This window comes from Ustilaginoidea virens, chromosome 2 (assembly GCF_000687475.1).
Source record: "Ustilaginoidea virens chromosome 2, complete sequence".
Classification (NCBI taxonomy): domain Eukaryota; kingdom Fungi; phylum Ascomycota; class Sordariomycetes; order Hypocreales; family Clavicipitaceae; genus Ustilaginoidea; species Ustilaginoidea virens.
The window spans coordinates 2,462,954-2,490,475 of NC_057317.1; the positions used below are offsets into that span (position 1 = coordinate 2,462,954).

The 27,522-nt window shown below is 56.7% G+C and overlaps 8 protein-coding genes across 8 annotated transcripts; 3 read left to right on the forward strand and 5 right to left on the reverse strand.

Moving 5' to 3' along the window:
• Positions 1 to 2,359: 2,359 nt before the first annotated feature.
• On the forward strand, positions 2,360 to 4,838 carry UV8b_02420 (uncharacterized protein; the record flags this gene model as incomplete). Its single annotated transcript, XM_043139918.1, has 4 exons — positions 2,360 to 2,429; positions 2,644 to 2,724; positions 3,044 to 4,345; positions 4,453 to 4,838. The coding sequence occupies 4 exons, from the start codon at positions 2,360 to 2,362 to the stop codon at positions 4,836 to 4,838; spliced, it is 1,839 nt and encodes a 612-aa protein (XP_042995852.1).
• Positions 4,839 to 6,835: 1,997 nt separating this feature from the next.
• On the reverse strand, positions 6,836 to 7,989 carry UV8b_02421 (uncharacterized protein; the record flags this gene model as incomplete). The annotated part of the gene is made up of 4 exons (XM_043139919.1): positions 6,836 to 7,245; positions 7,395 to 7,513; positions 7,606 to 7,739; positions 7,843 to 7,989. 4 exons carry the CDS (start codon positions 7,987 to 7,989, stop codon positions 6,836 to 6,838), a joined length of 810 nt encoding a protein of 269 aa, XP_042995853.1.
• Positions 7,990 to 9,808: 1,819 nt separating this feature from the next.
• UV8b_02422 (uncharacterized protein) lies at positions 9,809 to 10,684 on the reverse strand (the record flags this gene model as incomplete). The annotated part of the gene is made up of 1 exon (XM_043139920.1): positions 9,809 to 10,684. The coding sequence occupies one exon, from the start codon at positions 10,682 to 10,684 to the stop codon at positions 9,809 to 9,811; it is 876 nt and encodes a 291-aa protein (XP_042995854.1).
• Positions 10,685 to 16,325: 5,641 nt separating this feature from the next.
• Positions 16,326 to 17,060, forward strand: UV8b_02423 (uncharacterized protein; the record flags this gene model as incomplete). The annotated part of the gene is made up of 1 exon (XM_043139921.1): positions 16,326 to 17,060. The coding sequence occupies one exon, from the start codon at positions 16,326 to 16,328 to the stop codon at positions 17,058 to 17,060; it is 735 nt and encodes a 244-aa protein (XP_042995855.1).
• Positions 17,061 to 17,629: 569 nt separating this feature from the next.
• Positions 17,630 to 19,887, reverse strand: UV8b_02424 (uncharacterized protein; the record flags this gene model as incomplete). Its single annotated transcript, XM_043139922.1, has 4 exons — positions 17,630 to 17,930; positions 17,998 to 18,471; positions 18,612 to 19,112; positions 19,184 to 19,887. 4 exons carry the CDS (start codon positions 19,885 to 19,887, stop codon positions 17,630 to 17,632), a joined length of 1,980 nt encoding a protein of 659 aa, XP_042995856.1.
• Positions 19,888 to 21,124: 1,237 nt separating this feature from the next.
• Positions 21,125 to 22,558, forward strand: UV8b_02425 (uncharacterized protein; the record flags this gene model as incomplete). Its single annotated transcript, XM_043139923.1, has 1 exon — positions 21,125 to 22,558. The coding sequence occupies one exon, from the start codon at positions 21,125 to 21,127 to the stop codon at positions 22,556 to 22,558; it is 1,434 nt and encodes a 477-aa protein (XP_042995857.1).
• A 258-nt stretch (positions 22,559 to 22,816) lies between these two features.
• Positions 22,817 to 23,814, reverse strand: UV8b_02426 (uncharacterized protein; the record flags this gene model as incomplete). Its single annotated transcript, XM_043139924.1, has 2 exons — positions 22,817 to 23,298; positions 23,592 to 23,814. 2 exons carry the CDS (start codon positions 23,812 to 23,814, stop codon positions 22,817 to 22,819), a joined length of 705 nt encoding a protein of 234 aa, XP_042995858.1.
• Positions 23,815 to 26,238: 2,424 nt separating this feature from the next.
• UV8b_02427 (uncharacterized protein) lies at positions 26,239 to 27,234 on the reverse strand (the record flags this gene model as incomplete). Its single annotated transcript, XM_043139925.1, has 1 exon — positions 26,239 to 27,234. The coding sequence occupies one exon, from the start codon at positions 27,232 to 27,234 to the stop codon at positions 26,239 to 26,241; it is 996 nt and encodes a 331-aa protein (XP_042995859.1).
• Positions 27,235 to 27,522: the final 288 nt, after the last annotated feature.

Consider the following 27,522-nt stretch of genomic DNA (forward strand, 5'->3'; position numbering starts at 1 on the left):
TTTAACTCCGTACTTGATAACAAACATAGAAGCTCGCTTATGTTGCTGGATCCTGAGCTCATTAGCGGAGCACTTTTGTTTGGCCGCTCTTATCAGGTACCCTTACCTTAGGTACCTAGAGACCTACCTCTTCCAAGGCATGACCTACCTTAGCTTAGCTTAGGTACCAGGCACTTATGACGAGATGAGTAAGTCGCACAGAGCCTGGATCCGGTTATAATCAACCCGCTCAGCCGTCGTCTCCTTTGGACGGCTGCCATTGCTGTTGGTTGGACAGGCGGCAACGTGCGCAACTGCGGAGTCATCAAATTCATTGCAGCGGACCAGACGTATTGACGCTTCATGCTGCTCTTGCGGACTTGACCTGCCTGTGCTTGCCCGTGCTTGCCCGTGCTTGCCCGAGCTTGCCCCCTGCTTTACGGAGTACCTTCCTTGCCTTGCCTTAGGAACCTCCTGCACTTGCTTGCTGCTGCTCCCTTGGCACCCGCCAAGTCGTTGGTGCGCCCCCGCCAAGAAACATCTCTTGTTAGCGCGCCACCCCCCCAAGACTGCGCCATTTGAGCCAACCAACCGTCGTCATCCGTCTCCCTTGCTCCTTCCTCACTGCCCTGCTGCCCTGCTGCCCTGCTGCCCTGTTGCCCTGTTGCCCTTTGCGCCCAAGACGAGCACCTCCTGATTAGTACATTACGCATCGCATATCGCATGTCGTGAACATCAGCTGCATAAGTTTGATTGAAAGGAACCAGAAACCCCATATCCCGTTTTTTCGTTTCTCGATTTTCCCCCTCCTCACCACCCCCTCCCCTCCTCTCCCCCTCCCCTCCTTGCCCCCCCCCCCCCCTTCACCCCCCGGCTCGCCCGTTTTGCAGCCGTTTCCCCTCCTCCTGCAACTCCCCCCATCTGTCAACCTCCACAGCTTCCACAGCTGGCCGTGGTTTCCACTCCAGCCTACTTCTGCCGTTACCCTCCCCCCCTCCCTCTCAGCCCACCACCTCCCTCCACCACCTTCCACCACCACCTCCCTCCACCACCTTCCACCACCACCTTCCACCACCACCCCCATAACCCACAACCACCACCCACCCCCATAACCTCCATAACCACCACCCCCAATACACCAATACACCAACCATCCGCTTGCAACACCACCACCACCACCACCACCTTTCACGGTCGCGCGCCCAACTCCCAGCCAAGGCCCCAGCAATCACCCTCTTACTCGTCGTTGTACTCACTCTTCCATCGACTTTTCCCGTCCCTCCGCTCGTCAATCAACCAGTTGCTGTGCGTCTCTGGGGGAAACGGTTTGCATCGCTTCTCCACACGTTTCTCCTCCTCTCACGTCGCGCGCGTCGCCGTTATTTTGCGACCAGACTGCACGAGCTTGGAGGTCGCAGTCGGTTTGCCGCCTCGTCGGTTTTGCGTCCAAAGCGAACCGGACGCTTCCCAGCCCATCCGCGTCTTTCGCGCATCCGCTGCGCCGTGATCGACGCCCTTGTCGCACACGCGCGTTCCCGCGCAGACGCCCATCGTCAAAAGGTATAACTCGTCTCTTTTTCTCTTGTCAACGTTTTTGCAGACATGGAAAACATCTGCCCCCCCCCCCCCCCCCCGCCCGCCTTCCTCCCCCCCCCCTTGTCACCTTGTCATCACCTACCTGCTCGCGTTTGCGGGGGGCGCCCTTGTTGGCTGACAAAGCGCTTCCTTTGTGTGTTTCTGCTATCTGCTTATCTGCTGTCTGCTGTCTGCTTCTCTGCTCTGCCCTTTGCACTCTGCCCGCTCTCTGCTCTCTTGCTCTCTGCCCCTCTTCGGCTCGGCTCAGCTCAGCTCAGCTCAGCTCAGCTCAGCTCAGCTCAGCTCTGCTCTGCTCTGCTCTGCTCTGCTCTGCTCTGCGCTGCTTGCTGGGCTTGTTTATCTGCTGCGACCCTGCAACTCGTCGTCCCGTCGCGCCACTCTCTGGCTTTTGTACTGTACTTGCTGCTGCTGGGTGGTGCCTCTGACGCAGGCCATGGCGTCCGGCTCCCTCCGCCTCGCACTGTGCCCGCAGCCAGCGCATGTACGCAGCAGCTCAGTGCTGTGCTGGGCTGATGCCCCCGAGTTGGCTGCACCCACCCTGCCTGCCTGCCTGGCTGCCGCCGACCTACTGGGTGTATCACCCGCCTGCCCACTTTGTTGCTCATAGCACAATCATTCCTACGGCCCCACGGCCACCACCAGTTTCACCTGCACGGCCCAAGGCTGTCCTGTCGCATCCTCCTCCACATCCAGGTCTTCACTCCAGTCCAACGACTTCTCGACACGTCTTTACTGTTGTCGCCCTCGTGGTCGCTTGCTTCTGGTGGTCTGGGCCCCTTTTGTCATGTACTCCGGGCAGCTGAACAGCGGCGCTGATAGTGCGACAATCAACCCTGCCGCACTCAGTTCTCCAGGTAAGCATCTCTACACTTCCTTCAACCCTTTGTACATTTCATTGCCAGCTGCTTGCTTTCCTTGCTCGGGCCGTCTGTTCGCGGCGTCCAGTCGGGGCGCCCTATACAAGCTCTCACCCTCTGGGTCGCGAGATCCATCATGAGGTCCCAAAACTGACCCTGATCGACGCGAATCGCTGGTTACATCGCGATGCTAACCGAGCCTCCTTGACAGCTTTATCCAATCTGCCGCTCGGCAGCGTCAAGCGGACTCGCCCGTCAGATTCTCAAACTATTCTGCATTCCGGCGATGACGGTATGTCGTGGGAGGTTTGCGTAACTTGACCTCGACCTTGCCAGGCGCTCCTTGGCCCCGCGCTGCCGTGCTGCGACATACAAGCGAACCCGAGAGCGCGGTCCAACTTGCATATTTCCCGAACCGTGTGACGATACGCACATGCCGAGCCACCGTAAAACCAAGAAATGATGAGCGATGGCAATATTGATGTTTTTTTTTTCTTTGCCTGCCATTTTTATTTTTATTTTCATTTTTATTTTTGTTTCGAATTTGCTCAGCTGGCACAGTATTCCTCCAGTTATCTGGGCGCTAACCAAGAGCCTTGCGTGTTTCACAGCTGCCTCCCCATCTCACACGAAAAGAATCAAGGCAATGAAGCCATCCGAGGCTTCTGGACAGCCTTCGGGCGCCGGAGCTTCTCAGGCCGGACCGCCGCCTCAGACTCCTCAGACGCAGAACTCTACGTTGCCGAGCCAGACGACGCCAGCTTACAATACGAACCCAACCGGCGCACCACCCAAGACAACACCAACTAGATCTACAGTCAAAGCGCTGCCAACCGTGCGAGACCACACCACCGATCAACTGAACCAGGCCGGAGATGAGTATCTGCCGAGAGAGATTGACGAGTTTGGGGAGAAGAAGGTGATGGCCAACGGCCAGCTTCTGGGAAATCGCACGTACCGCTGCCGGACGTTTTTGGTGCCCAACAGAGGCGACAAGCTCTTCATGCTAGCCACCGAATGCGCGCGAGTGCTGGGCTACCGTGATTCTTACCTCTTATTTAACAAAAACAGGTCGTTGTTCAAGATTATTGCCAGCCAAGCCGAGAAGGATGACCTTGTCCAGCAGGAGATTCTGCCCTTCTCTTACCGTTCGAGGCAGATTGCCATTGTGACGGCCAGGTCCATGTTCAGACAATTTGGGAGCCGGGTGATTGAAAATGGCCGCAGGGTGAGGGATGATTACTGGGAAACCAAGGCCCGCAAGCAAGGGTTCACCGAGGCAGATCCCGCTGGAGAGAAGAGACCAGGTGCCGCCAAGATCAGAGAGGCGGCAGCCGAAGCACAAAACAGTCTCATCATGGGCGGACCTCACACGGAAATCGTCTACAACAACACCCCCGGACCTTATCCGGGTGCTGCGCCTTCGCATCTTGTCCCAGGTATCATGGCAGCGCCCTCTGGCAACGTTGGCAGAATGCCGGGATTAGGCGTTGGATCAGACTTGAGCGACGCACGTCCTAGGGATTTCAGCGGCATAATCAAGGGCGGTCCACGGCAGGAGATGACGGGCCCAGCGTACCAGGACCAGACCAGACCCTCGCCTCTTGCAGAAATCCATTCCCAAGCCCAACACGCCGCAGACTTCAACAGGTCCGTCACCCAGCAGCGGGATATCCGAGGCGACTATCTTCAAGGAATATGGCGACGCCCGCACGAGCAACCTTCGCCGTCGAATCTGAATCCTACAGCAGCAGGGTCTGCTGATACGGCTGCCGCAACCACCAGGCCCTCTAGCTCGCCACATAGTGCGCCGGCTGGAGTGTCCCAGCAGCCAGTTGTGTCGTCTCAGAGCCCCCACATGATGATGACTGCAGCGCCGTTTTCTCAGTCTATTCATGCCCAAAACACCATCGGTCAGGACAAGCCCCAAGCCCCAAGCCCCCCCCCCTTGCCTGCAAACGAAGCACGCGAACGATGAAACTTTTTGATACAGGGTGAAGCTAATGCAATTCTTGTTCAGCATCTACAGGCAGTGGAGGCGTAAATCAAGCATCACCCGGGGGCTACAATTACCAACCCAACCAGGCCATGTGGTCGCAAACTGCGCAAACTCCACATCATAACTACGGCAGCTACACCACGCAGTCCCAGGCACCACATGCTTCTCACTCGCCCGCCCCCCATGTTCGCCAACCAAGCGCAAGTCAGATTCAACCGAACATGCCCTTTCCAGGCATGGGAAGCATGCCGTATGGAGCCAGCCAGGGCATGTATTCGGCCGACCAGACGCCGCGACAATATCTGCCGCAGAGCAGCCCAGGGGGCCCGCAGGCATCGCAGCCTTGGTCCGGGCAACAGCACTCACCTCCCCCGCAATGGTGGGCACAACCGCAGCATCCGCAATAAGCCGTGTTTCAGCCATCATCAAAGCCGTTTTCCGGCCGTCATCAAAGCCCACCCATTGGTCACTGCGCCCATCTATATCCTTGTCGTCTGGCTCTATCCGATTCTGTGTCGGCTGCCTGAGCCTCTCAGCTTCTCAGTGCTCTATTTTTCCTCGATTTTTCCCCCCTCTTTTTTCGCCCCCCCCCCCCCCCCCCTTTTTTTTTCCCCTCCCCGTTGGATAGAATGAAGGATGGGCTCGGGTAGAAACTTGTTTGCATTCTTTTGTTCTCTGGTCATTTCTGTCTGAACTGCACCGTCTCAGCGTCCCTGGATACCCCCATCATAAAGACCAGTTAGGGAGGCTACGTGTTTTCGGGGCGTTTTCTTTTAGTCCTTCGAAATTGTGTACAGCATTTTGGCCGGGACTGGATAGAGGAGTCGGGCGGCTGGCACACTTGCTTCTCCATCCTTTGTCTTTGATCTCTTTCCCGTTTCGTCGGCTCCGCCCTGGGCTTTTCTTTGATGATTTCTGCTTAATTTGTCCCCATTGGTGGTCACTTGTATTCATGCGGTCAGGTCAGCACAGCAATCCTTCCGGCAATGCTCGCGGCTGTTCTATGCATGCTATGCCCTCTCTCGCGCCGGAAATCCGGGTTCAGCCGGGGGTCTCTGCCTTGTTTTTTTCTTTTCCGGGGACTTTGGTCACCGCCGGCATCTTTTTTTTTTTTTTTTTTTGTGTGTGTGAGCGTTCAGAGCTTGAGATACGTGCTCTCTTCTCTCTCTCTGGGTGGGATAAGGAAGGAATGGGATAAAAGCTGAAAGACCTGAGGCTTCCAACGCGAAACACGCGAATCATGCGCAAGAGACTTTTTCCCGCGTGATGGAGCTGGCGGCGGACAGGCGTCAGTCATATTTCTGAACATGCAGAAAGCCTGGAGCTGTGAATCGCACATTCCAAAAACCCTCCCTTGTTCGGCCTCTTCTTTTCCTTTTCCTTTTTGTTTTTTTCTCTTTTTCTTTTTCTTTTTCTTCATCTTTTCTTCTTATTTTCAGGTCCTTTTTATCACGGCTGGGAGGAAATTTGAACAACTTGGGTCATTGCCTTGGCTAATTGTCTTTCACAATAGTCGAGCTCTTGTCGGACCCACGAGCCTTATTTGTTGTTTTCTGGTAATATAGTTTGAACGAATAGTACGGATGACTGGATGATGATTTGGCGTCAGAACGTTTTTTAGGCAGCCTGCTGGGTTTTGGAATGGATACGCCTCGAACTGCTGTGGCTGCCTCTTGATTCCAGGAGAGCGCCCGACGTCTCGTCTTGTTGTTCTGCGTCTTTTTGTCTTTTCTCCCTCCGTTTCCGCTTTTTTGTTCTCTTTTCTTCTTCCCCTTGGTTTTTTTCTTTTTTTCTTTTTTTTTTTTTTCCGTCACATCTATTCTTTGGGATACTTTTGGTTGCTTTGTTTTGTTGGCTCTTGGTCCGACGGGGATATGCATTACCCGAGGACGACGCTGGAACTTTTGCTGGTTTGGTTGATTTCGAAATTGCTCTCCATGGCTGTCGTAAGTGGTAGCGTTTATTGTTTGCAAGATTTTCTTCAATTACCTTGGCCATGTAAAGGCTCTGTGTGCCCGTTGGATCCTGTTAATTTTGTTGATACCATCATGTCGCATCAGAAGGAGCGTCCAAATGCGCCGCCAATCGAGGCGACAGGATGACTTGCCGTTGGTTGTGTTGGGTTGATCTGCAGCGGGTTATTATTATTATTTTTTTCCCGAATGCGCGTCATTGCCGTACGTAGGGAAATCTACTTTTGACCGGTTTTGTCACGGGTCTTTTGCCTCGGCGTGTCGGTATGTACATGTCGAGGAGCATGGGTGCCAACAATGAATGAGTCAACATTCAACATTCTCTCTGCTGTGCAACCAAGACGGACAACAAGAACGGTTGATCCGGCGAGGTCATGTATGTGTATATATATATAACTGTGTGTGACAAGAAGGAAACCAACAGACCAGACTCAGTCGCTGTCGTCGTCGTCCAAAGCCTCGTCGCCGTCGTCTCCCGCGTGCCTCTCCTCCAAGGCATCCTCGTCCTGCGCCTCATCTTGGCTGCCCTGCTGCCCGTCCTCGTCTTCCTCGTCGTGGCCTTGATGGGCCCCAGCCTCGGCCTCGTCCTCGTCTTCGTCCTGGTCGTCCTGGTCGTCCTGGTCGTCAGCCTCGTCAGCCTCGTCCTCCGTCTCGGCATCATCATCCCCCGCCGAGTCCGAGGCAGCGCCATCGACGCGCTGCTTCTTGGCCCGCGGCGCCGCGGCCTCCGCCGAGCCCGTCCTGTCGGTGAGCGACGCGTCCGCCATGTCGGCGTCGTCGGTCTTGGCGCGCGCTTTCTGGCGGTAGTTGGTGCGTTTCTCCGCCTGGATCTGGGTGAACCCTACGCCAGCCCTCGCGTCAGCGTCTTTCTCTCTCTCTCTCTCTCTCTCTCTCTCTCTCCCTCTCTCATATGCCGCTTCCCACTCCAGTCTCTGCGCCACGAGACAGGAGCGGCGGGGGCGGCAAAGAAGGGGGGGAAACAGCACGTACTAGCGAATTCCGCCTCGAGGGGGTCCCTGAGGAAGGAAAAGTCGGTGTCGTCGAGGGCCTTGAAGACGTCGGCGGGCGCTATGGTCTTTTTGCCGGCGCTGATCGTGTGCTCGTTTGCGCTGCCGCCCCAACGGTGGTCAGCCCTGTTGTGCGCAAGGAGATGAGAGAGAAAAAAAGGGGGGGGGGGGGGGGGGGGGCCGCGCCGTCGTACTGCGAGGCGAGGTAGTTGATGAACACGGTGGCGCTCTTGCTCAGGGCCAGGACGGCGTTGGCCTGGATCTGCGTGTTGGGCGGGAGCACGCCCTTGGCGAGCCTGGTGACGATGGACTTGGGCAGCGCGAGGTCCTACCCCAGCTCCTCGAGTCAGCTTGGGCTGCGGGCAGCCGGGGGGGCAGAAAAAATAAGATAAAATAAACCGTAAACGGATGGCGCAGGCAAAAAACCGTACTTCGATGGTGGTGGCATCCTTGTGCTGCTGCTGCTCCTTCCTGTCCGCCGCGGACAGCTCGCCCGCGGTGGCGGTGCTCGCGTCTTCGGGGGCGCCGGCGTCGCTCCTGCGCGGCTGCTGCGCCGGGTCCGACTTGCGGGACGGCATGACGGGCCCCCAACGCCTGGCTGGCTTTGTCGGACGGGAGGGAGCGTTGTCCTCCCCGGGCGGTCTCTGTGATTTTTCGCTTCGGGAGGATCCTTCAACGAAGGGGTTCGGGTCGGTGGGACGTGGACGATGGAAGTCGCTGGCCGGAATCTCGCCGGGGAGGAGAAGGTGGGGCGGGGGCGGCTGGCTTGTCGCGTTTCAATGTTTGGCAAGGTTGGTTTTTGTAGTTTTTGTAGGTTTTGTAGGTTTTGTAACAACCAGGTGGCGGAGAGTTCTCGCTGGCCGTGGTGTGTGTGTCGGTCGGTCGGTCGGTCGGTCGGTAGATGTATGATTGCTGGCGGCGTTGGACGGACGGGCCAGCAATTTGAGCCCCCCGGCCCCCGCGACAATGGCGCGCGTATGCGTGCCCGACGCGTGGGCAGAGAGAGAGAGAGGGCAGGAGCGAGCCGACGACGCGTAAAGTGCACACGCACTTGCCATGCCATCATCACTCACGCAACGCACGGCTCGCTCGATCCTTCCTCCCCTTGGCTATTTCGCCTCAGCCAAGGCGGCTGCTGCCCCAACCGTTGGGACAATCGGCTCATGAGCTGTATTCTCACGTAATCTCATGTGACTTCATGTAACCTCTTGTAGCCTCACTGCGCAAAACCGTCCAGATTATTTCTCCTCTGCTGTTTTGTTTTGTTTTGTTTTGTTTTGTCTTGTCTTGTTTTGCTAGAGTTGGTAACCTCTCCGCCTGCCTCTCGGCCGCACAGGTGCAAATCATCCCCCCCCTGGTTCCATCAAATTGGCCTTGATGCTCCCCTACAGGCGCCACGAGTTAGCCACTACTCAGTATCAAGCCCTCGGTTTCCCCCTTCATCATCTTCTTCTTCGAGACTTGAAATAAAAGCCAACTACAGAAAAGTCCTCAGAAAAGCCCCACACGATATGACGGATCCATAGCGTGCGACTCCAAGCTCAATCAATAGATCGCCTCTCCAACATTCAAGACCGTCCCTCGACTCGCGCGGCACCAACTTTTTTTCGTTTCTCGCAACACATCAACTACCCCCATTACCCCACCGGCGGCACATCGCCGCATATCTGACTTTGGCGTCATTGTTTCGTGGACGTATACGTCTCTGCGTGGCGTCTCTGCGTGGCGTCTCTGCGTGTGAGTGCACACAGGGAGGGCTGCCCACACCTCCCAAGCTTTCCTCCGACATCGTACTAGGGTAATGCACAGGGAAATGTACAGAGTCATTCGTAGCAGAGCTTGTTATGTCGTAGTGGAACCCGTCAAGCTGACCAGCGGGATTGTCTCGGTTGCCATGATGCAGTCTCGATTGGGTTTTTCCGGCCAAATTATTGCAGATTCCTGTCTCCGCAGACAAAGCAAACCGTCCTCGGTGCTGCCTCGATAGGGCAATCACTCGTCGCCATGTGGCTAGGGCGAAGAAAATTAACCCTTTTACCAATAAACCCGAATCGTTGCAAAGCGACCTGGTCCAGTACTCACGCCCACCGGATAAGATCCACCAAGACGAGGCGCGTGCTGTCTGCAAGCGCAATGCCCATGCTGCAATTCCGCTGCTTCCTTCAAGAGAAATCCAACCAAGCCGTATCGCTGCTTGTTGCACATCGTAATCCAAATCGTAATCCAACTCTCTATCCTTGCCCAGCCGGGGGGGGGGGGGGGGTGGTCGGCGGCCAACTTGAGGTAGGGTTGAGGTACTAGCCGTCATGATGCTTTCAGATGCGGACCCTGACGAGAGCAGAACAGGCACAAAGTGCCATGGTCCGAGGTTGCAGGAGGAAAAGGGTCATTATTCATTCATCCCAAATCGGTCCCCTCCCGGGGTTTGTGTCCGGGGGCCCATGGGTGGTCCAGTTTCTGACCCTTGTGTCGAGGACGAGGAGAAAGACCGCCAAGGAAGGGCTCTTGGTCAACATGGCCATGGACAAATTCTCGGGGAGGACTGGAGCGAAATAAGGGCATGCCTTCTATGTCTTGCTGTCCCATCGTGTAACACGTGGGAATGACGGCATCCGCAGATCGACGAGGGGACCGCGGATGGTCCAGCGCATCATCGTACCACGTGTAACGAGGTGACGTTGTAGCTCTCGTGCTTTTTGACCGCTCATGTCGCGTGGTGAGCGGACGATTCTTGGCCAGGCGTGTCGGATGACGCTTGGCTTGAGCTACAAAGGCATCTGCCCCTTGCACACTCTCGTCGGATAGACCTGGTCGCGAATTTGGGGCTCGGGCGAGGACAGCCGGGATCGGGATGGAAGGCACGTCGGTTCCATCTTTTCTTGACGCCAGCAGCGCCATAGACCGGTTCCTTGATGAGCACGGGCTGGGCTGTGAAGATTCCGGGTATGTAATGACAGCAGGTGGCTTCTGTACGGATACAATGGAACCGCTGGGCCTGTGGACCTTGCAACCCACGGGGTTGGGTCGAGATTCCTGCCCTGCCTTATCCTCGGACAGCTTTTCACCTGCTCCGCGGCCCACCTTCCACGATTCAATTTCCTCATCGTCAATCGGAGTGATGCCTCGTCTAAACAAGCGTGCTTTGCGCCTGCGGTCGCGGCAGCACAAGGTAGCGCCAATAGCAATGATGATGATGATGATGATGATGATGATGGAGGAAGTAGCGGTCGCAAGGATTATGGTGCGATTTTGTTTGGAAAACCTGCCCTCCATCTTGTCATGCAGAAGGAGATTGTTGATCGCGGTCCTTGGCGCTTCTCCCGGAAGACGCTGCTCGGAGAGATGAATGATAGAGTGTACCCGGTATACCTGCCGGCTCGGATGAGCATCCCCAGGGTGCCGTATAGAGAAGCAAGGCTTGGGAAAAAGAAAACTCGGGAAAAAGAAAAGACTTGTTTTGAAAGACCCGTCGAGTGAAGCGGACAAACACTTGGAGAAACAATCCTGTATCCGACCATGGAGCACGGACGGCCATGCGCAGCAAGTGTGAGCGACAGTTTGGTAGATGTTTGGTCCTCTCAAATCTGAAAGCGGTGCACACTTGTACCGAGGCTCGTGGTCGAGACGAGACGTGACGAGACGCCTTCGGAGCTTTCTTCCGGTTGGCACGTTGCCAAGCTCATGGAGTGTGGGAACGTGAAAGGGCCATCTGACCGACGCTTCCGGGGGGGGAAAAAAGACACTTACAAACCTATTCCAGGTTGCGTAGAAAAGCCATGGAAATATGTCACACAACGGCAAGACAACGGCAAGACAACGGGTAGGGCATGAAATGGTGCAACGCGCGGCCAGGATGCTATACCGCCACGGCACGCATGCCCGTGGTAGCGGGAAGAGATGAAACGCGTCGGAAATGCGCAAGGGGACATGAAGATGCTATATATGCCATGGCGGGAAACCGGAGGGTATATACTAGAGGGTATACAGTCCGTGCTAAGCAGGCCGGTGGATGCGGAAAGTAACGAGGCAGGTGTGTTCCAGGTACAAGTCTCTTTTCGATCAAGTAGCCGAGGTACCTAGAGTAGTCGAGCCAGGCCAGGGGGCGTGGGATCTAGATGAGGGGGAAAGGGAACAACAATAAACGGTCTGGTCCAAGCCCGGGGAGGGGAGGGGGGTGGGAGTGCGTCAAAGCGTGGATGGGGTGATGTTTGGCGACAGTCCCGCATTCCGAAACTCTCGGGTTTGGGTACGTGGTAGTCGGTCGCATCAACGTTCAAATGGCCGCGGTAAGAAACCGTAAGATGTTGCTGCCGATAGATAGCCACCGGGCCGCCGTCAGAGCCAAACAAGGAAGTCGGTTTTACTCGCCGACTGCAACTGTACGCCGACGAGTACAGCTCAGCTTGGTTGATCATCAGGGCACTCCAGGCCCCAGTCGTTTGTTTTCTTTGGTTGCGGAGAAAGATTGATGCTTGGGTTCGGGGTTCCCACCTCGTGGTTCCGTTGCAAGTGCTGGCTAATTCCACATCTCACGGAGCCTCCTCCAGCGGCCTGTGGTGATGCTGTACGGAGCACTGCAGAGGAAATCCCACGCTGAGGACTTGCGAGGCCGAGGTGTGTCTCGCGGGCCCGACCACTGAGCTGAAACTGCAGTGGGCATCAGACAAGCATCGAGCCAATGGAAAAGGGGCCTGCCTTGCCTTCTGTCATAACTCTTCCGCACTGCGCAGGACCTCATGACGACTCTTGCTTGGCGTGTCTTGTGCCGAGTATCGACGCCGTTTGATGCAGGCTCAGTGGCAAAAGCGATGGACAGCTCCCCCAACCCTCCTCCATCAGGGACGTTTGTTGGACGAGATGGGTGGTGGTGAGTTCTGACGGCATGGCAGTTGGCTGGCAACCGAGTGGGTGTCGAGTGGGTTATCGCGAGGGTGTCGAGTGGGTTGTCGCGAGGGTGTCGAGTGGGTTGTCGCGAGGGTGTCGAGTGGGTTGTCGCGAGGGTGTCGAGTGGGTTGTCGTGTCGTCCTGGGCCAGCTCAGGCACCAGGAACATCCATGGGGCGGCAGCAAGGGCAGCAAGGGCAGCAAGGAAGGGCAGCAAGGAAGGGCAGCAAGACCGCGCCAACCGTGAGAACGTGGCGCCACAGACAGGGGCCATTAGTAGCCGATGAGGCTCCTGGACCCGAACGCCATCGTACAACCCGTCGCTCACATGGCCTGGACAAGATGCCGTTCGAAGCAGGGAGTTGAAACTTGAGACAGACAGGGTTCCTGTCAGAGCTGGTTGGCCATCGTTGCGTTGCACATCTCCAAGCTCCAAGGCCGGCTTGACAACAACAACAACAACAACAACAACAACAACAACAAGAACACTAGGCCTTGGCTCTGGGTCGGAACCCAACCGTTCGAGAAAGCCTAAGAAGCCAACAAGAAGGCTACAAGAAGGCTACATGTGGCCAAGGAGCGTGATGTTTGGGCTGCCGTGCATAATCGACCGACGATGTTGACACCAAGGTCTGGACTCTGGACTCTGGGTACCCATTGAAGGAAGGCGCGCGCGCGGTGAGTACGGTGAGCGGCAGGTACGGAGCACCTACTTGCACCGCACCTACCCTACCTACCTACTTACTCCGCACCCACCAGCAGCAGCTTTCCCTTGTCTGTCGATCCTCATCCCCTTCCTACCAACTCCGGAGTCCGTACAATACGGAACTTGATTGGGAAATTTATTCTCAGGTACCTCCCAAGGTACCTAGGTAGGTAATGTAGGTAGGTAGGTACCTGGTAGCTAGAGTCACTTGCACCGGCAGCACACCCACCCCCCTTGTATGTCGCTGTTTTACGCAAGGGACTGGACGGGACCGGGACCGGGACCGTCTGGTCTGGGGTAGATTGATTGCGGACGGAGCGGATGGCCCCACCCTTTCGCTAACCGTGCCCGTGCCTGCCTGGTTCCTGCCGTCCAGACTCCATCCACACCCCTCCACCCCTCCTGATCCTGAAGCTCCAATTTCATCCGTCGAATTTCCAGCCCAAGAAATTCCCGGCAGTTTTCCAAGAATCGAGTCCTCGGCTCTTTACAGTCACGACGCTTCTCGCTTTCGGCGATGCACATGCGCAACCACAAAACCGTCGATTCAAGACGGGCGGGCACTTGCTCGCACGGAATAGTTGTTGCCCGGCAAGCCGCTGTCTGGGCTCGACAAGGCGTGAGATGAAGCTGATGTGTGCACGGTTTTCGGGCACAAGAACGAGGCGAGGGCCGCCAATGGAAAGCAAGGATTGATTTCACGACTGAATCCCAGGACATGGGACTAACTCAGGATAGTGTTTCGCCTTGTACATGCAGAATCGCAGCGTCGGTCCATAGCGGCAGATCCCATGACGTCGCCTACGATGCCGGTTTCTTGTCACCAGATCAATTAATGGAAAGCAAAGGCTGCATTCCATGACGAAACCGCCTTTTGCCCGTCTCCAAGGAATATCATGTTCCACTCGGAGGTTGGCCGTGCCCATACATACATAGTATTGCCCAGACTCCAGACGCCATCCAAGACAAGTCGGCGGATCAAGGGGTTCTGCCTGCTCGGGCCGAGTCATGACGGTGGCAACGCTTCAACAAGAGGTCAATCCAAGTGCGACCAGGCTGCATGGGAAGTTGGTCAGCAAGGGTACAGGTACACAGCGAGCCGTTCTGACGGCAGTTCTTTTGGGAATCCTGCGCCATGGAGGATCACTCTCCCAGCCGGGTTTTCTGCGATTGGACGGACAGACAGACACCGATAGGCCAAGCCGGCCTAGTAGCAGACTACTGGTTCTCATGTCAAGGCAAGACGATTGATTGTACGAGCGGCGCACCAGAACCTGATTAGTTATCTGCGTCCCTCCAAGGCTTTCTTACACCGCTTTTTTGCCCACATGGGCCTCATTGGGTGCCAGCCACCGCGACAAACCGACTGGTTCGTGGTTCGGGTACGATTGATGAACAAGAGCGAGGCTGGAACAAGCCCCTTTGCGAGCATTGCTGACGATGTCGACTGCTGCCTGCTGCACAGAGAGAGACAGCTTGCATGCTCTCAGACAGACCTTGTCGCGTTGGGCCCAAATCCCCCTCCACTCACTAGACAACTTGACAGTTGTCCGCGCGAACTATAGCGAACCGAAACTTGCGTGGATTTGCCCCATTTGGGTCTCGGTCAATGGCCATGGGGGGGGCGCTCATCCAGGGCGGACACGTAAATCAGCCGGATTAATAACAGGCGGGAAGTCGGCGAGATACGTGTACGGGCGGGGGGTGGAGATGGCTTCCGAGTCTGCGTCGCCCTCCGAGCTGACTGCATGTGAAATCCGGAGTGAAATTAGCCGCCCATGTATGTAATTAGCCACACGGATGCAGCAGCCAGGTCAAGCGAGCTAGCAAGGGGCTGGTCGGGGATCCCCGTAGATCTGGGGAGGCTGGCTGCTTGCCGTCTTTTTGGATCTGCTACGGACTACTCCGTACAACTGCCTGGTTGTTGCAGGTCGGGATGGGCCAGGCTGGTGGTTCTTTCTTTCTCTGGCGTTGCACGAAGGAGGCACGTGACCTGGCCTTGCTGTCCATGCACCGTGCAACCGTGCAACCGTGCTCTTGTCCTCTTGCCTGCCAAAGCACAGACGCGTGCCAAGCAAGACCTGCCTGATACACGGTACGCAGTACGAAGTACGAACAGCATAGCATGCCAAAGGGGGGGGGGGAGGGGATGGGAGAGGGGAAGATGGCGGGGAAGAGTGGCACGAGGGCAAAGTAACGGAGCGGAGTACCTGAGACTATGGGTCCGCCCGTGCTGCGCGGACTATTCACGGAGATGGTGGGCCCACCGAGTGAGTACGGAGTACCTTGGACCGAGTATCGACTCTGGACTGGAGCACGGAGTAGCTGAGGTGCCTGGCCTCTTATTAGCGATTGGTGCGAGCGAGCCATCTCGATGCAAAGGCGAGTAGTGGGTGCCCAGCCTGTGGTGCCGCGCAGATTCGAAACGCGGCAAAAGGCAGGCCTCGGGGGACGTTTTGTCATTTTGTTTCGGACAGCGATTCGCAGACAAGTAGAAATGAGATGGAAGGGCGGAAGCCAAATCGCTCCGTATGTCAGCACCAAGTCCGGGACCGGGACGGCTTGCCGTCGCTGGGCGTGGGCGGGATGACGGATGATGGATGATGGATGATGGATGATGGATGATGGATGGTTGAACATTGAGCGTTGCATGTCAACGTCTGGTCAATACTTTCTGCCACTTGCAACCGCTGGAACCAGACCGAGTCTGCAACTGCAACTGCAACCTCCTGCCAGGCAGCCGGCGCCAGCTGCAGCTTGCTACATGTACCCAAGTCGCGCGGCAGAGTGGCCAGCCTGAGCGCCGGCTACGGGGGCAGCCAGGCAGTACAAGTACAGTACGGACGTACGTCGGCTCGCTCGGCTTCAACACCCGGCTCCATATGCATGTATGTCGGCAGCTTATCTCGGGCACGCTTTCTGCCAGCAGGAAAAGGAAACAGAGACGAGCAGACGGCATTGGCAACGGCAATGGAAGGCATGCCCCGTGCAAGCCCCGATTCTGGGGTCTCGTCAGCAGCTGCACCGTCGTGGGGGATGTCAATGTGTCTGCTCGTACATACATACTGATCACGCAATAAATGTATTTTACAGAGTTTCGTCTCGAACACTTGGCTTTAGCCCGCCCGCGTGCTGATTGGCTCATTCCCCGGACAGGCCCACAGCAACGTGACGCCCGGATCTGGCCCCCCATCTTTTGCATCTTGCAAACGTCAATCCCAAAAAAAAAAAAATAATAATAATAATAATAAAAAATCACCGGGCTCATCATCACAGCCCCTTCCAATCCCCTTTGCGCGCGCATCCAATCCATCCATCCCATCCGATGGACTACCAGAACCGCGCCGGCTCCAAGTTCGGCGGCGGCGGCGTGGCCTCGTACTCGGCCACCAACGCCGACCGCCGCGAACGCCTCCGCAAGCTCGCCCTCGAGACCATCGACCTCGACAAGGACCCCTACTTCTTCAAGAACCACGTCGGCTCGTTCGAGTGCCGCCTCTGCCTGACCGTCCACCAGAACGACGGCTCGTACCTCGCCCACACCCAGGGCAAGAAGCACCAGACCAACCTGGCCCGCCGCGCCGCCCGCGAGCACAGGGAGGGCAAGCACGGCGTCGACCCGGCCACCGGCCTGCCGTCCAGCGTGGCCGCCAGCTTCGTCGGCGCCGGCGCCGGCGGCCCGCGCCGCAACGCCGTCAAGATCGGCCGCCCCGGCTACAAAATCACAAAGGTCCGCGACCCCGTCACCCGCCAGCAGGGGCTGCTCTTCCAGCTGCAGTACCCCGAGGCCGCGCCCGACATGACGCCCAAGTGGCAGGTCATGAACGCCTTCACCCAGCGCGTCGAGGAGCCCGACCGGACCTTCCAGTACCTGCTCGTCGCCGCCGAGCCCTACGAGACGGTCGGCTTCAAGGTCCCCGCCAGGGAGCTGGACAAGAGGGACGGCCGCCAGTTTTGCTTCTGGGACCCCGACGCCAAGGAGTTTTGGATCCAGGTCATGTTTATGACGGAGCGCGAGGAGCGCTTCAACGCGGCGCCCGGGCTGGCAGCCAGGAGGTGACCGAGAAGGGTGCGGCCGGGGGGGGGGGGGGGGGGTGGAGTTGGTGAAGTTGAGAGAGCAAGTGCCAGCAGAAAAGGGGAGCAGCTCCAAAAAAAAAAAAAAAAAAAAAAAAAAAAGGAACACGAGGAACAAGAAGAGCAAAGCAGGGTGCAAAGAGAGAGAGAGAGACAGAGAGGGAGAGAACTGCATGGAGAAATCGAGCTACTGCGACAAATCGTCGGCTTTTCCTCGTCGTCTCATGCGGGGAAACATCCATCTTAGATACCCAGGTCCTGAAATATCAACTGTACTATAGACGAGACGCCTTTATACGACATACGACAACGTGACATGGCTTATGGCAATGACAGGATACATCAGCATGACTGCCTTCAACACTCCGTGCTGATCTACCCTGGCTTGCATGTTCAAGACTGCATTCTAAACTGCTTCCCATGAATCGACGTTTTCTGGCTGCATGCAGCACACAGGTACAGACTGCTTTCAAAGGGTAAGGCCAGCTCCCTGCGCGGCATGTACGAATCCCACCCGTTTCTTTCCGTCCCCCCCCCCGGTCTCATCCCTCTCACCTAGCGAAAGTTGTTATCGAATCGCTTAAAGGTGTAGCCGATGAATGGCAGACTCATTTCTGGAGACTCTTCCATCTGGCGGCCCTGCTGCAGCGCCTGTGCTTTGAGGACGGTGGCGTTGTCGGTCTGGTCAATCTCGTCGGTGGGGAAGTAGGTGGTGTCAATGTTGGATGTCAGGCGAGGCTCGAACGGCGCCCGAATGCGACGAAGGCTGTCAAACTCGACACCCCGGAAAAAGGGATGATTCTTGAGCTCGTGCGCACCGCCACGTCCAAGCCGGTTTTCCGTGTTGCAGACCATGCTGGAAGGGGCAAGAAACATTAGCATCGTATCATGGTGCAAGACCACCAAATGCACCGGAAAATTACCTTCGGATTAGATTTTCAGCCTCGACACCGAGGGTGATGTCGTCTGGAAAGTACAGCGTTTGCCTCCAGTTGACAATCTTGCGATAGGTGTCGTGGCTATCCTCGGCACAGAACGGCGGCCAACCGACCAGACACTCAAACATGATGGTGCCCAGGGACCACCAGTCGCAGTCAAACGAGTATCCGTGGCCAGTGAAGATTTCAGGGGCTATGTAATCAGGAGTGCCGACAGTCGAGTACGCCATCAGTCTCCGTGACCGCCTCCAGTCGTTGATTTGCGAACGATTGCTGACTGTGAGGTTGATCTGGTCAATGGCGACCGAGTTTCTGTCGCGAGGTCGGTTCGATCTGCCCTGCAGCAGTTGCTGGTAGTAGTTGTTGTCGTGTAGCCGATGGAACCCAGTGGACAGACCGAAATCCGTCAACTTGACGTGGCCGCCTCGGTCAAGCAGGATATTGTCAGGTTTGATATCACTAAGCGTGCGGCACACGAGAGTCAGTCAGCATTGAATCGCCCCCCCACCCCCCCCCCCCCCCCCCCCCCCCCTTAACAAGTAGAGAGCAAGAGAGAGCAGGAGAAAGCAAGGAAAAAAAGGCAAGCACGCAACACGAACCGGTGGATGAAGCCAAGCTTGTGGACAGCCTCAATGGCCAAGACGATTTCGGCAATGTAGAAGCGCGTGATATCCTCGGAGAAGATTTCATACTTGATGAGCATGGTCATCAAGTCGCCGCCGGGCAGGAACTCCATCAGCATGTAGAGGAAGTAGGCATCCTGGAATGTTGTGTAGAGTTTGACGACCCAAGGGCTGTCCGACTCGGCCAGGATGTCACGCTCGGATCGAACGTGGGCCAGCTGGTCTTTTTTGAACATTTCCGTCTTGATCAAGGATTTCATGGCGTAGACTTTGCCATCCCCCTTCTTCTGCACCAGCTTCACTTCCCCAAATGCGCCCTTGCCGATAATCTTGACCGTGTTGTAGTTTTCCGGCTTGTCTTTGGTTCGCAGGAATCGCAGATACTGCCCTTCCTTGCGACCAGCAGTCGACCACAGCTGCTCCTTCCTAGCAGCACTCTGTGAGGGGTCTGCCAGTTTCTGCTCGAGCTCACTCTGTCTGCGCGGTTGGAGAGAGTGAGCAAGATTAGCGAACGGGTTCTTGCTTCCAAGGTTTGGGAGTGGACGCACCTCTGATTACGCTCACGGGCCCGCTTCACGCTATCCTTGAAGAAGTCGGCAGCCAGCTGCGAGCACTTCTTCTGGTTGCTATTGGCATTGGGACCGTAGCGATCTGGGTTCCTCTCGGGAGCGACCTGGAACTCTCCGGCGGCCGGTGCGCCTTGGGTGGGCAGCGGAGGCGGGTTGGAGTAGTTGGTGTAGCCGGGAGGTTGGCTGCCGGCCGTCCGGGGACGCTGAGAAGGCGAAGGGCCCCGGGGGGCAGCTCGCGCGGCACCACCCAGGTTCTGGTGAGAGAATTGATGAGCCAGACCGGTGTTGGGGTCGTTTGTGCCGGGGGTGTTGGAACGGGGATGATAGTAGCCATTCTGAGCATGAGCATAGTCGTTGCTCACCGTCTGAGCGGGATAGCCGCCGGCAGGGTAGGCGGCGGCGGATTGCGCAAAGTAGCCTTGGGGAGCATAGCCAGCGCCATACGCCTGCTGCTGCTGCTGCTGATGTTGTTGTTGTTGATGTTGCTGTTGTTGCTGTTGCTGTTGTTGTTGTTGTTGTTGTTGCGGCTGCTGCTGGAGGCCAGCTTGGGCTTGCTGCGCGCTGGTGGGAGAGAAGACGGGCTGAGGAAAGGTGGAGGGGGTCGTGGGGTAGGTTCGGTCGGGTACGGGGACACGCTCATTGCTGCCAAAGTTGAGGTGCAGCCGGTTGCCGTTGGGGTCCATCTCGCGAGTCGACGACGTGCGTGTTTCTGCAGGAGGCCTTGCAAAGGGCAACGGAGGGGGGTTTGGTTTGAGAGTCGGGAGACGGCAGGATGGTGGTGACGATGAGGACGGGCGTGCCGTGTCGTGTCGTGTCGTGGGTTGGGCTTTGGGATTTGGGCTTTTTGGCTGCGGCCCACGGGGGGGTCGGGGTCGGGCCTGGGGGGTCGGGCCTGGGGGGTCGGGCCTGGGGGGGTCGAGGGCTGAAAGGAGGCCTGGGCAGGAGGCTCTGGGGGCCTGGGGGCCTGGGGACCTGGGCACCCAGGGGGAGGAGGGGGGGCAGCCAACCAGATTGGCGGTGATCAATATGTCTGGTTGGCTCCAGGACCGGAGTACAAGGGCGGCGGTGGGTGCGGGGCCTGGGTCTGGCCGCCGTTTGCTCAGCAGTCCACATGCAGTCTGGTCTGATTCTGGTCTGGTTCGAATTGACTTTTTTTGCCTTTGTCTTTGTCTCAGGGATGGGCATCAGCCCCTCCTTTTCTTCCTTGATATGCAAGTCCCTTGTTCCCTTGGCATAAGTTTGTTCCGTCTACCCCTGACTTGGTCAAGTTTGCGTACCCAGGGGACCCAGGGACCCAGGTACCTTAGGTACCTGAGGTAGGCACCTCCTCGTGCAGGGACCTACCTGGCTCTCCCACCGCCTGCAGCCTCGCCTGCTTGGGCCATCAGCAGCAGCAGCGCTGTCACTTTCCTAAACTCTTGCCGTGTTGCAGCTGTCTTGTTCTTTCTTTTCACGTCTTTGCAAGGGGGCCATTTTATTTTTATTTTTATTTTTATTTTATTTTATTTTATTTTTATTTTATTTTTTTTTTCCCGGTGCGGTTCTGCTGCACCTTCCCCTGATCATGCCTGCCGTGCAACAGAAAATCTAGCGTTGATAACGCTCCGTGATTGGCCGGCCGGCCGATGCCGCTGGACCCCAGCTTCAGGCTGCCAGGGTTTTTCCATTCCGCGTCTTATCGCGCGCCCAAGGAAGGTGCGCCCTTATCACGACAACTTTTTTCCCATCTACTTTTTCCCGACAGCAGCAGGAGCAGAATGCAAAACGCAGCCAACAGACGCAGCCGAAAACTCGACCGCCCAGCTTAACCACCCTTGATATCCAACCCCCCCCCCCACTCCCATCCGGCAAGCTGGCGCCCATCCAACTCGATGCCATCCGATCCTGCCCTCTAGACACCCTCACGTCGCCGCCGCAGGCATGGCGCATCCTCAACCGCCCGGCGCCGATGCCGCCACAAGCACCACAACCGCCGCCGCCGCCGGCTCAGCACCATCACCAGCACCAGCACCAGCACCTTCGCCGCCGAAACCCCGTAACCCGGCCCTCAGAATGCTCGGCCTCCCCGCTCTTCCCCGCAAGCTCCCGTCGCGCAACTGGCTCATCTTCTGGGCCGTCACCGGAGCCTTCACCAGCGCCGTCGTCTACGACAAGCGCGAGAAGAAGCGCGCCACCGCCAAGTGGCGGCGTGCCGTGGAACCCCTCTCCCGGGAGCTCGTCCGCCCGGCCAACGCCTTGCCCCGGAAGCTGACCGTGTACCTCGAGGCGCCCCCAGGGGACGGGCTGCGCGTCGCCCAGGACCACTTCATCGAGTACGTCAAGCCCGTCCTGGCGGCCTCGGGCCTCGACTGGGAGTTTGTCCAAGGCCGGCAGCAGGGCGACGTGAGGGCGGCGGTGGCGGAAAACATCCGCCGGTCGCGAATGCCCGGCGAGCGGCCCCAGGAGAAGCTGGCCCCGACCAACGACGCCGTCGTCCAAGACGTGAGAAGGAAGATGGGCGTCAATGACTACGAGGGCATCAGAGGCGACGTCGTCGTCGGCCGCCACACCTGGAAGGAGTACGTGCGCGGCATCCACGAAGGCTGGCTGGGTCCCCTGGGGCCGTCGCAGCCGTCGGAACCGACGCCCGAGCCGGCTGCCGATGCGGCGCCCGGCCCGGACGACAAGGACGCCAAGGAGGAGTCGCCGGAGAAGCAGCCGGAGAAGCAGCCGGAGAAGCAGCAGGACAAACAGCCCCCCCGGCCTGCTCAGCCCCGGCCGCACAACACGACCGACGACTACGAGGCCGCCGCGCTTCCGCCCGGCATCCCCGCCGAGTTCGCCCCCTCGGCCGTCATCCCGCTGCCCCATCGTCTCGGCTTCTCGCAGACCCTAGTCCGCCTCGGGCGCTTCCTCAACCGCCGCCACCTCGCAGACGACATTGGCCGTCAAGTCGCCGCCGTCTGTTTCGCCGCCGCCCGCGACTGGCGCGAGGCCGACGGCCAGTACGAGCAGCAGCGCGTCCTGGAACACGAGGAGCGAGACTGGCCGTCGAGCACGTGGAAGACGGAGGAGCCCAAGACGGACCCGCACCCGGACCAGGACCAGGACCAGGACCAGGAGGCGGCCGCTGCCGAGCCTCCCAAGGAACGAATATGGGCGTCTGCCATGGTCCTTGACCCCCGGATCGCCGCGCGCATGCGCCGTTTCGAGATGCTGCCCCAAGATGAGGCGCGCGCCGCCCAGGTTGCCGTCCCGGAGGAAGAGGTCGAGGGCTGGATCAAGGGCAGCCTGAGGAGCCTGTGGCGATGGGGAGCCAGCTCGTTTGAGCGCAAGCCCCGGGGTCCCAACGTCGGCCGCCTGGACGGTGACTAGTTGTCTGCCCGACAGTGATCCGCAGGGCAGGCGTTTTTGTTTTATTGTATTTTTTCTTGCCCCCTCTCTCCGGGGGCATCATCTCTCCCGGGAGCATGCACAACAAAGCAGGCATAGCATGTCAACTACGCTTCAAGTAGAAACTCTCCCTCATGTCCAAGACTGTGTAAGACTATGTACAGATTCTTGGTTTTTCTTGGTCTATAAAGAAAGCCTCGTCCACGTTGGGAGCGAGGGCAGACCGCCCGTCCCGTCTATTCAGTCATCCGAGCCGTCGTCCGAGCCGTAGCTTACCAGCCCAACCGCCTTCTTGCCCGTGTCCTTGCTCGCCCCGTGTTCCAGCGCCGGCTGCCGCCCCTTGCTGCCGCCCTCGCTGCCGCCCTCGCTGCCGCCCGCCGCCCGCACGTCCTGCCGCCCCTCGTCGTCCCCCGTCTTCCTCCTGACGAGCCCTCGCTCCCTCTCCCTCCCCCTCTTGCGCTTCCTCCCCAGACTCCATCCCTCCACGGGCTCCTCCTCGCCCCCCTCGCCGCCGTCGCCGCCGCCGCCGCCGCCGCCGCCACCCGTCCTCCGCTGCTGCTCCCGAAACGCCCTCAGCCCGTCCTCCGTCTCCTTCCGCACCCGCTCCTCCTCCTTCCTCTTGGAAGCCACCACCTCGTCCAGGAACTCAATCTCGTCGTCGTCCAGCGCTCGGAACTGGTTCCGGATCCTGTTCTGCTCTTCGAAAGCGGCTTGTTTCGCGGCTGCATTTCCCAGCCCCCTCCCCCGCCGCCACGGCGAGCGGCAGGCCTTGTCAACATATACACCAGACAGCATACACACGCGCGATAAGTCCGACCTTGCCATTGGGGGGGTTTGGTTGGGGAAGCTGAGTCGGCGCAGTCCAAACGCCTTCCTTTGCCGCCACCCACCTGCCTCCCTTTTCCCAAAGCCGACTTGGAAAACGAGGATGACGAGGAAAAACGAAATGAGACGCAAAAGAAAAAAAAAAAAAGAAAAGAAAAGAGAAAGGTAAAGAAGGGGGAACGGGACCAACCTTTGTTAGCCTGCAATATATCGTATAGACTCTTCTCCTCCCCCGTGGCGGCTTTCAGTCTCTGCTCCTCTCTCCTCTTTCGATCCTGCTCAAGCTCCTGTTGGACAGCCTCCCATTCCGTCGTGCTGTCGGATAGCTGGGCTCGCGGCGCATGCTCGTCTGCCACGACGGCTTCTTGGCCTGCTGGTCCGATGGTGCCTCCAGGGACGAATCTGTTGGCCATGTCGCCCCGTCGTCAACCACGCGAAGCGAGCGAGGGGATCAGTTCCGACGCCCGGCTTGCTGTCTCGTCCCTGGTCCTTTTCGTATTCCTTTTTTTCCGTTTTTTTTTTTTTCTCTTTTTTTCTTTTCCCTGTTTCGTCTGTTCCCTCTTTCCCGGCGGAGCAATCTTTACGAGTCTTGTATCACGGCTCTGGGGGTCAGCTGCAACGAAAAGCGTCTCGTGGGTGAACGGAACGAGCTTCATCACCCACCCCTTTGCAACCTTTCGAGATCGATTGACCTGATGTCTATGCTGGCGTTTCTCTACTTTTCATTTCACCCTCTTCATCTTAACTTTTATCTTTTATCTTTTATTCTTCTTTTCTTTTTTTCTTCTTTTTTGCCTGTTTGGATCCACGACTCTGCGGTTTTTGGTTCCTCAGAACTCGCTCACATTTCGAGAGACCCCAAAGTCTCTCTCCGTCTTAGTAATCACTTGTGGGGAATTTCCAGCGGTCGAATATTATCCGATATTCAGCCGATCAAGCCCTCCTCCGCTACTTGGCTCTGGACACTCGCGACTCCCCCCAACCTCACAACGCATCAAGGCTTCGCAACTACCTACCTATTCAGGTAGTCATCACAAAGGTGAAAAAAGCGAAAAAAAAAAAAAAAAAAAAAAAAAAAAACGCGGTGCGTTCCATATAGCGGGCCTTCTTTGAATTGATGTATTGTGTTGCCTGGTGTGGCGTGTGGTAAACAGATCTATAGGTGACGTTTTGCATCATGGCTCCTCTCGCGGAGGCGACATAAATGGCCCCCTTCACCCTACCAAACTTGCCCTCCTTACGAATGTGATCGTGGCCTTACTTGCCAGGTTCCTCAAGTCAACTGTTTGAGAAAGACCCAGCTCCATTTCCCACAAGCCGCCTACCGCAAGGGTGACAAATTCAACTCGCAGCCCTGCCCCCGAAACGAAATGCCCTTTACCAACCCCAAGGGGCTATTCTTCAAGTCGCGAATCAAATCGGCTGACAAGACGCACTCAAGAGACGGCCCGGCCCGTCACCATGCAAGCCGTCTTCAAACATCAACGCTGAAACAACCAAGCCCGTCAAAAAATAACATCCGGACCAGCTTCATAAATAAAAAATTGCCAGCTCATGAAAAACGCGTCTAATATTGTCGGGAGGGGAAGGAAAAAAAAAAAAAAAAAAAAAAAAAAAAGACGAACCACTTCCCCAAACCGTACCTGCAAAGGTGGATCCAGGCTAGGAGCAAAAAGAAGAAATCGTTTAGCTTTCAAGGGTAGCATGGCATGCAAAAACGAAAAGAAAGACCCCCGAGAGAAGACAGAGAAATGTAGTCCCCATAAGAGCGATAATATGGACGAAATCTGCCCATGAAGCTCGTTTTGCCCGCTGAACGCAATGCATAAACCGTTTCGTGAAAATCCCAAAAATTTAAAAAAACTCGCAGCCGAGTTCCGCCGTAGTCGAAAGCGCTGTATGTACTGTTCCCAAACTTTTCCTATTGCTTTTGTACCGAATCATGGAGGAGCCGCAATGCCATTCCGATGCGTCAGCGTGCGGATGATGTACCATGCTCAAGCCTGGCGATGCATCACCAGGTCGACTGCCAGATCGAAGCATCGGCGGACACAAACTTTCGCTTTTAAATGTGCAACAAATGAATACCCCAAATCTCAGGAGCCGTTGCTTCTCGTCTCCAGCCTCACAAATCAGTCACCACGCTGCCGACAAGTCGCTCCACAATCTTTTCAGTCGACCCTTGTAGGCAGCGAAATGGCAATCTGACCAAGAGGGCGGGTGACGCGCGCAAATAAGCATTCCGACGTTTTTGTTGCCCAAATGCAACACCATGGTGTGCAGCATGAGTATCCCCACTGCAACCCAGAAGCAGCAGTCGCTTAAAACCAAGCATGTGAACTCTATTGGAGGTGATTTCCGTCGAATTTTGTCGCAGGTCCTTAAACGCCGGAAGAAAAAAAAAATTGCCGATTAAAAACATGTGCCAATGAGAAATGTAGTGCATGGAGAAAAATTTTGCACAAGAGTAGTCCCATGACCCCCACCCAAGATTTTTGAGTTTGGTCATCAAAACCACTGCAGGCAGCAGATGACTGGTGACCGTCATCAAGCTTCTCGGGAGATGGTCCGGATGATACGCGACAAACGGCGTTGCATCGACCACTCTTGTTTGTTTTTGTTATTCGTGCCGGGGGTATCTGAAGAGGATGGAGAAAACAGAACGCGTTCCGAACAAGAAAGGTAAAGGAAAAAAAAATCGCATCAGAATTCGTGGCCATTACAAAGTTTGACTTCTTGTCATCGCGCACGAGATCCGTGTCCGAAATGAATCCAGGAAATGCCGCGGAGAAGCTGCACAGAGGAAAAGGGGAAAAGAAAGCGAGAGCCGCAAGGAATTAACCCATTACTGGTTGGCCATACCCTCGGGACTGGAAATATGGCGTCTGCTTCATCGGGCCAACGCAGCTGGGACAACCAGTCTCGGCTGTGCCATGATCCCATGCTCCATGGTTATACGAGAAATGCGGAACAAAGGGAGTTTGATGATGCTGAAAGAAGGAGCTTTGAGCGGGTTGCAGAGGATACCGGCTGCTGTACTGAGCTGCAGCCTGAGCGAACCACTCGTTGTAGCGGGCGTTGCTTGAAGTAGCGGACATGACGTACTCCGGGGTGCCATAACCCGAGTCAGGGGGTGTAAGCGGAGCATTCCATGGATTATGAGTCCAAGCAGCGTCGCGAGCGCGGTAGGTGTGTTGCTGGCCCTTTATAGCCTGGTAACGTTCGTATTCAGCCAGTTGTTCCTGCAAATAGCGCGATTGCGGTGACTGGTGACTGTTGCCATGTCTAGCGAGCTCCGTGTCGATGGCAGGCACCAGGGAAGCAAGCCTGTCACGGCTGGCCTGTGCTGCCTGTCGCTTCTTCATCTGCTGCCACTCGCCCCAGTTGTCAAGCCAAGCTTGGTAGTCTTTGCTAAGATCCAAATTGACGTAAAGTCTCCAACCCATCGCCTGGACCCACTCAAACTCCAAGGAGTTGAGTTCCGATACAGAAATGCCACTGACTTCAGACCACGATCGATTCTGGAATGTGTTGTCGTCGAGGAATTTGCTGCCCAGAAGAAGGGAAACGGTTAGATACCGCCAGACCTGACCCTCGAATGCCTTGTAGGGGCCGTGGCCTTTCAAGGTATTGATTCTCTTGGCTAAATAGTTCATACCCAGGAGAATTGTGGTGCTGGGGAGCCGTGTTGATGTAAGAATCTGCGTGACGAACTTGCGAAATGCCGAAGTGACCGAGCTTTCAGGGGTTACAACGCGAACCGCCATTTCGGCAACATATTCAGCCATCATGTCGACCTCATAGTCGAGGACAGCACATACGCCTCCAGGCATGATAAACAAGGTGCAGATGTAATTATCCGCCAGAGATGTGAGAGATGCCAATTGTCAAAACGCGAGCGAGTTGGTGAGAATACTCGGTAATTCAGTATTTCCACACGCAGCTCTGTTGACCTATATAGACCAATGGTGCCGGGGGGGAGGTTCCTTTCAAGGGAGTGGGAATTGAAACTCGACTAATCTATTTCCAAGACTGCCGAGCCATTTAATTTTTACTGACTATCGCCGTATCGCATGACAATGTAGCCTAGACGGTGATTATGAGAGAAGAAAAAGCTGGGG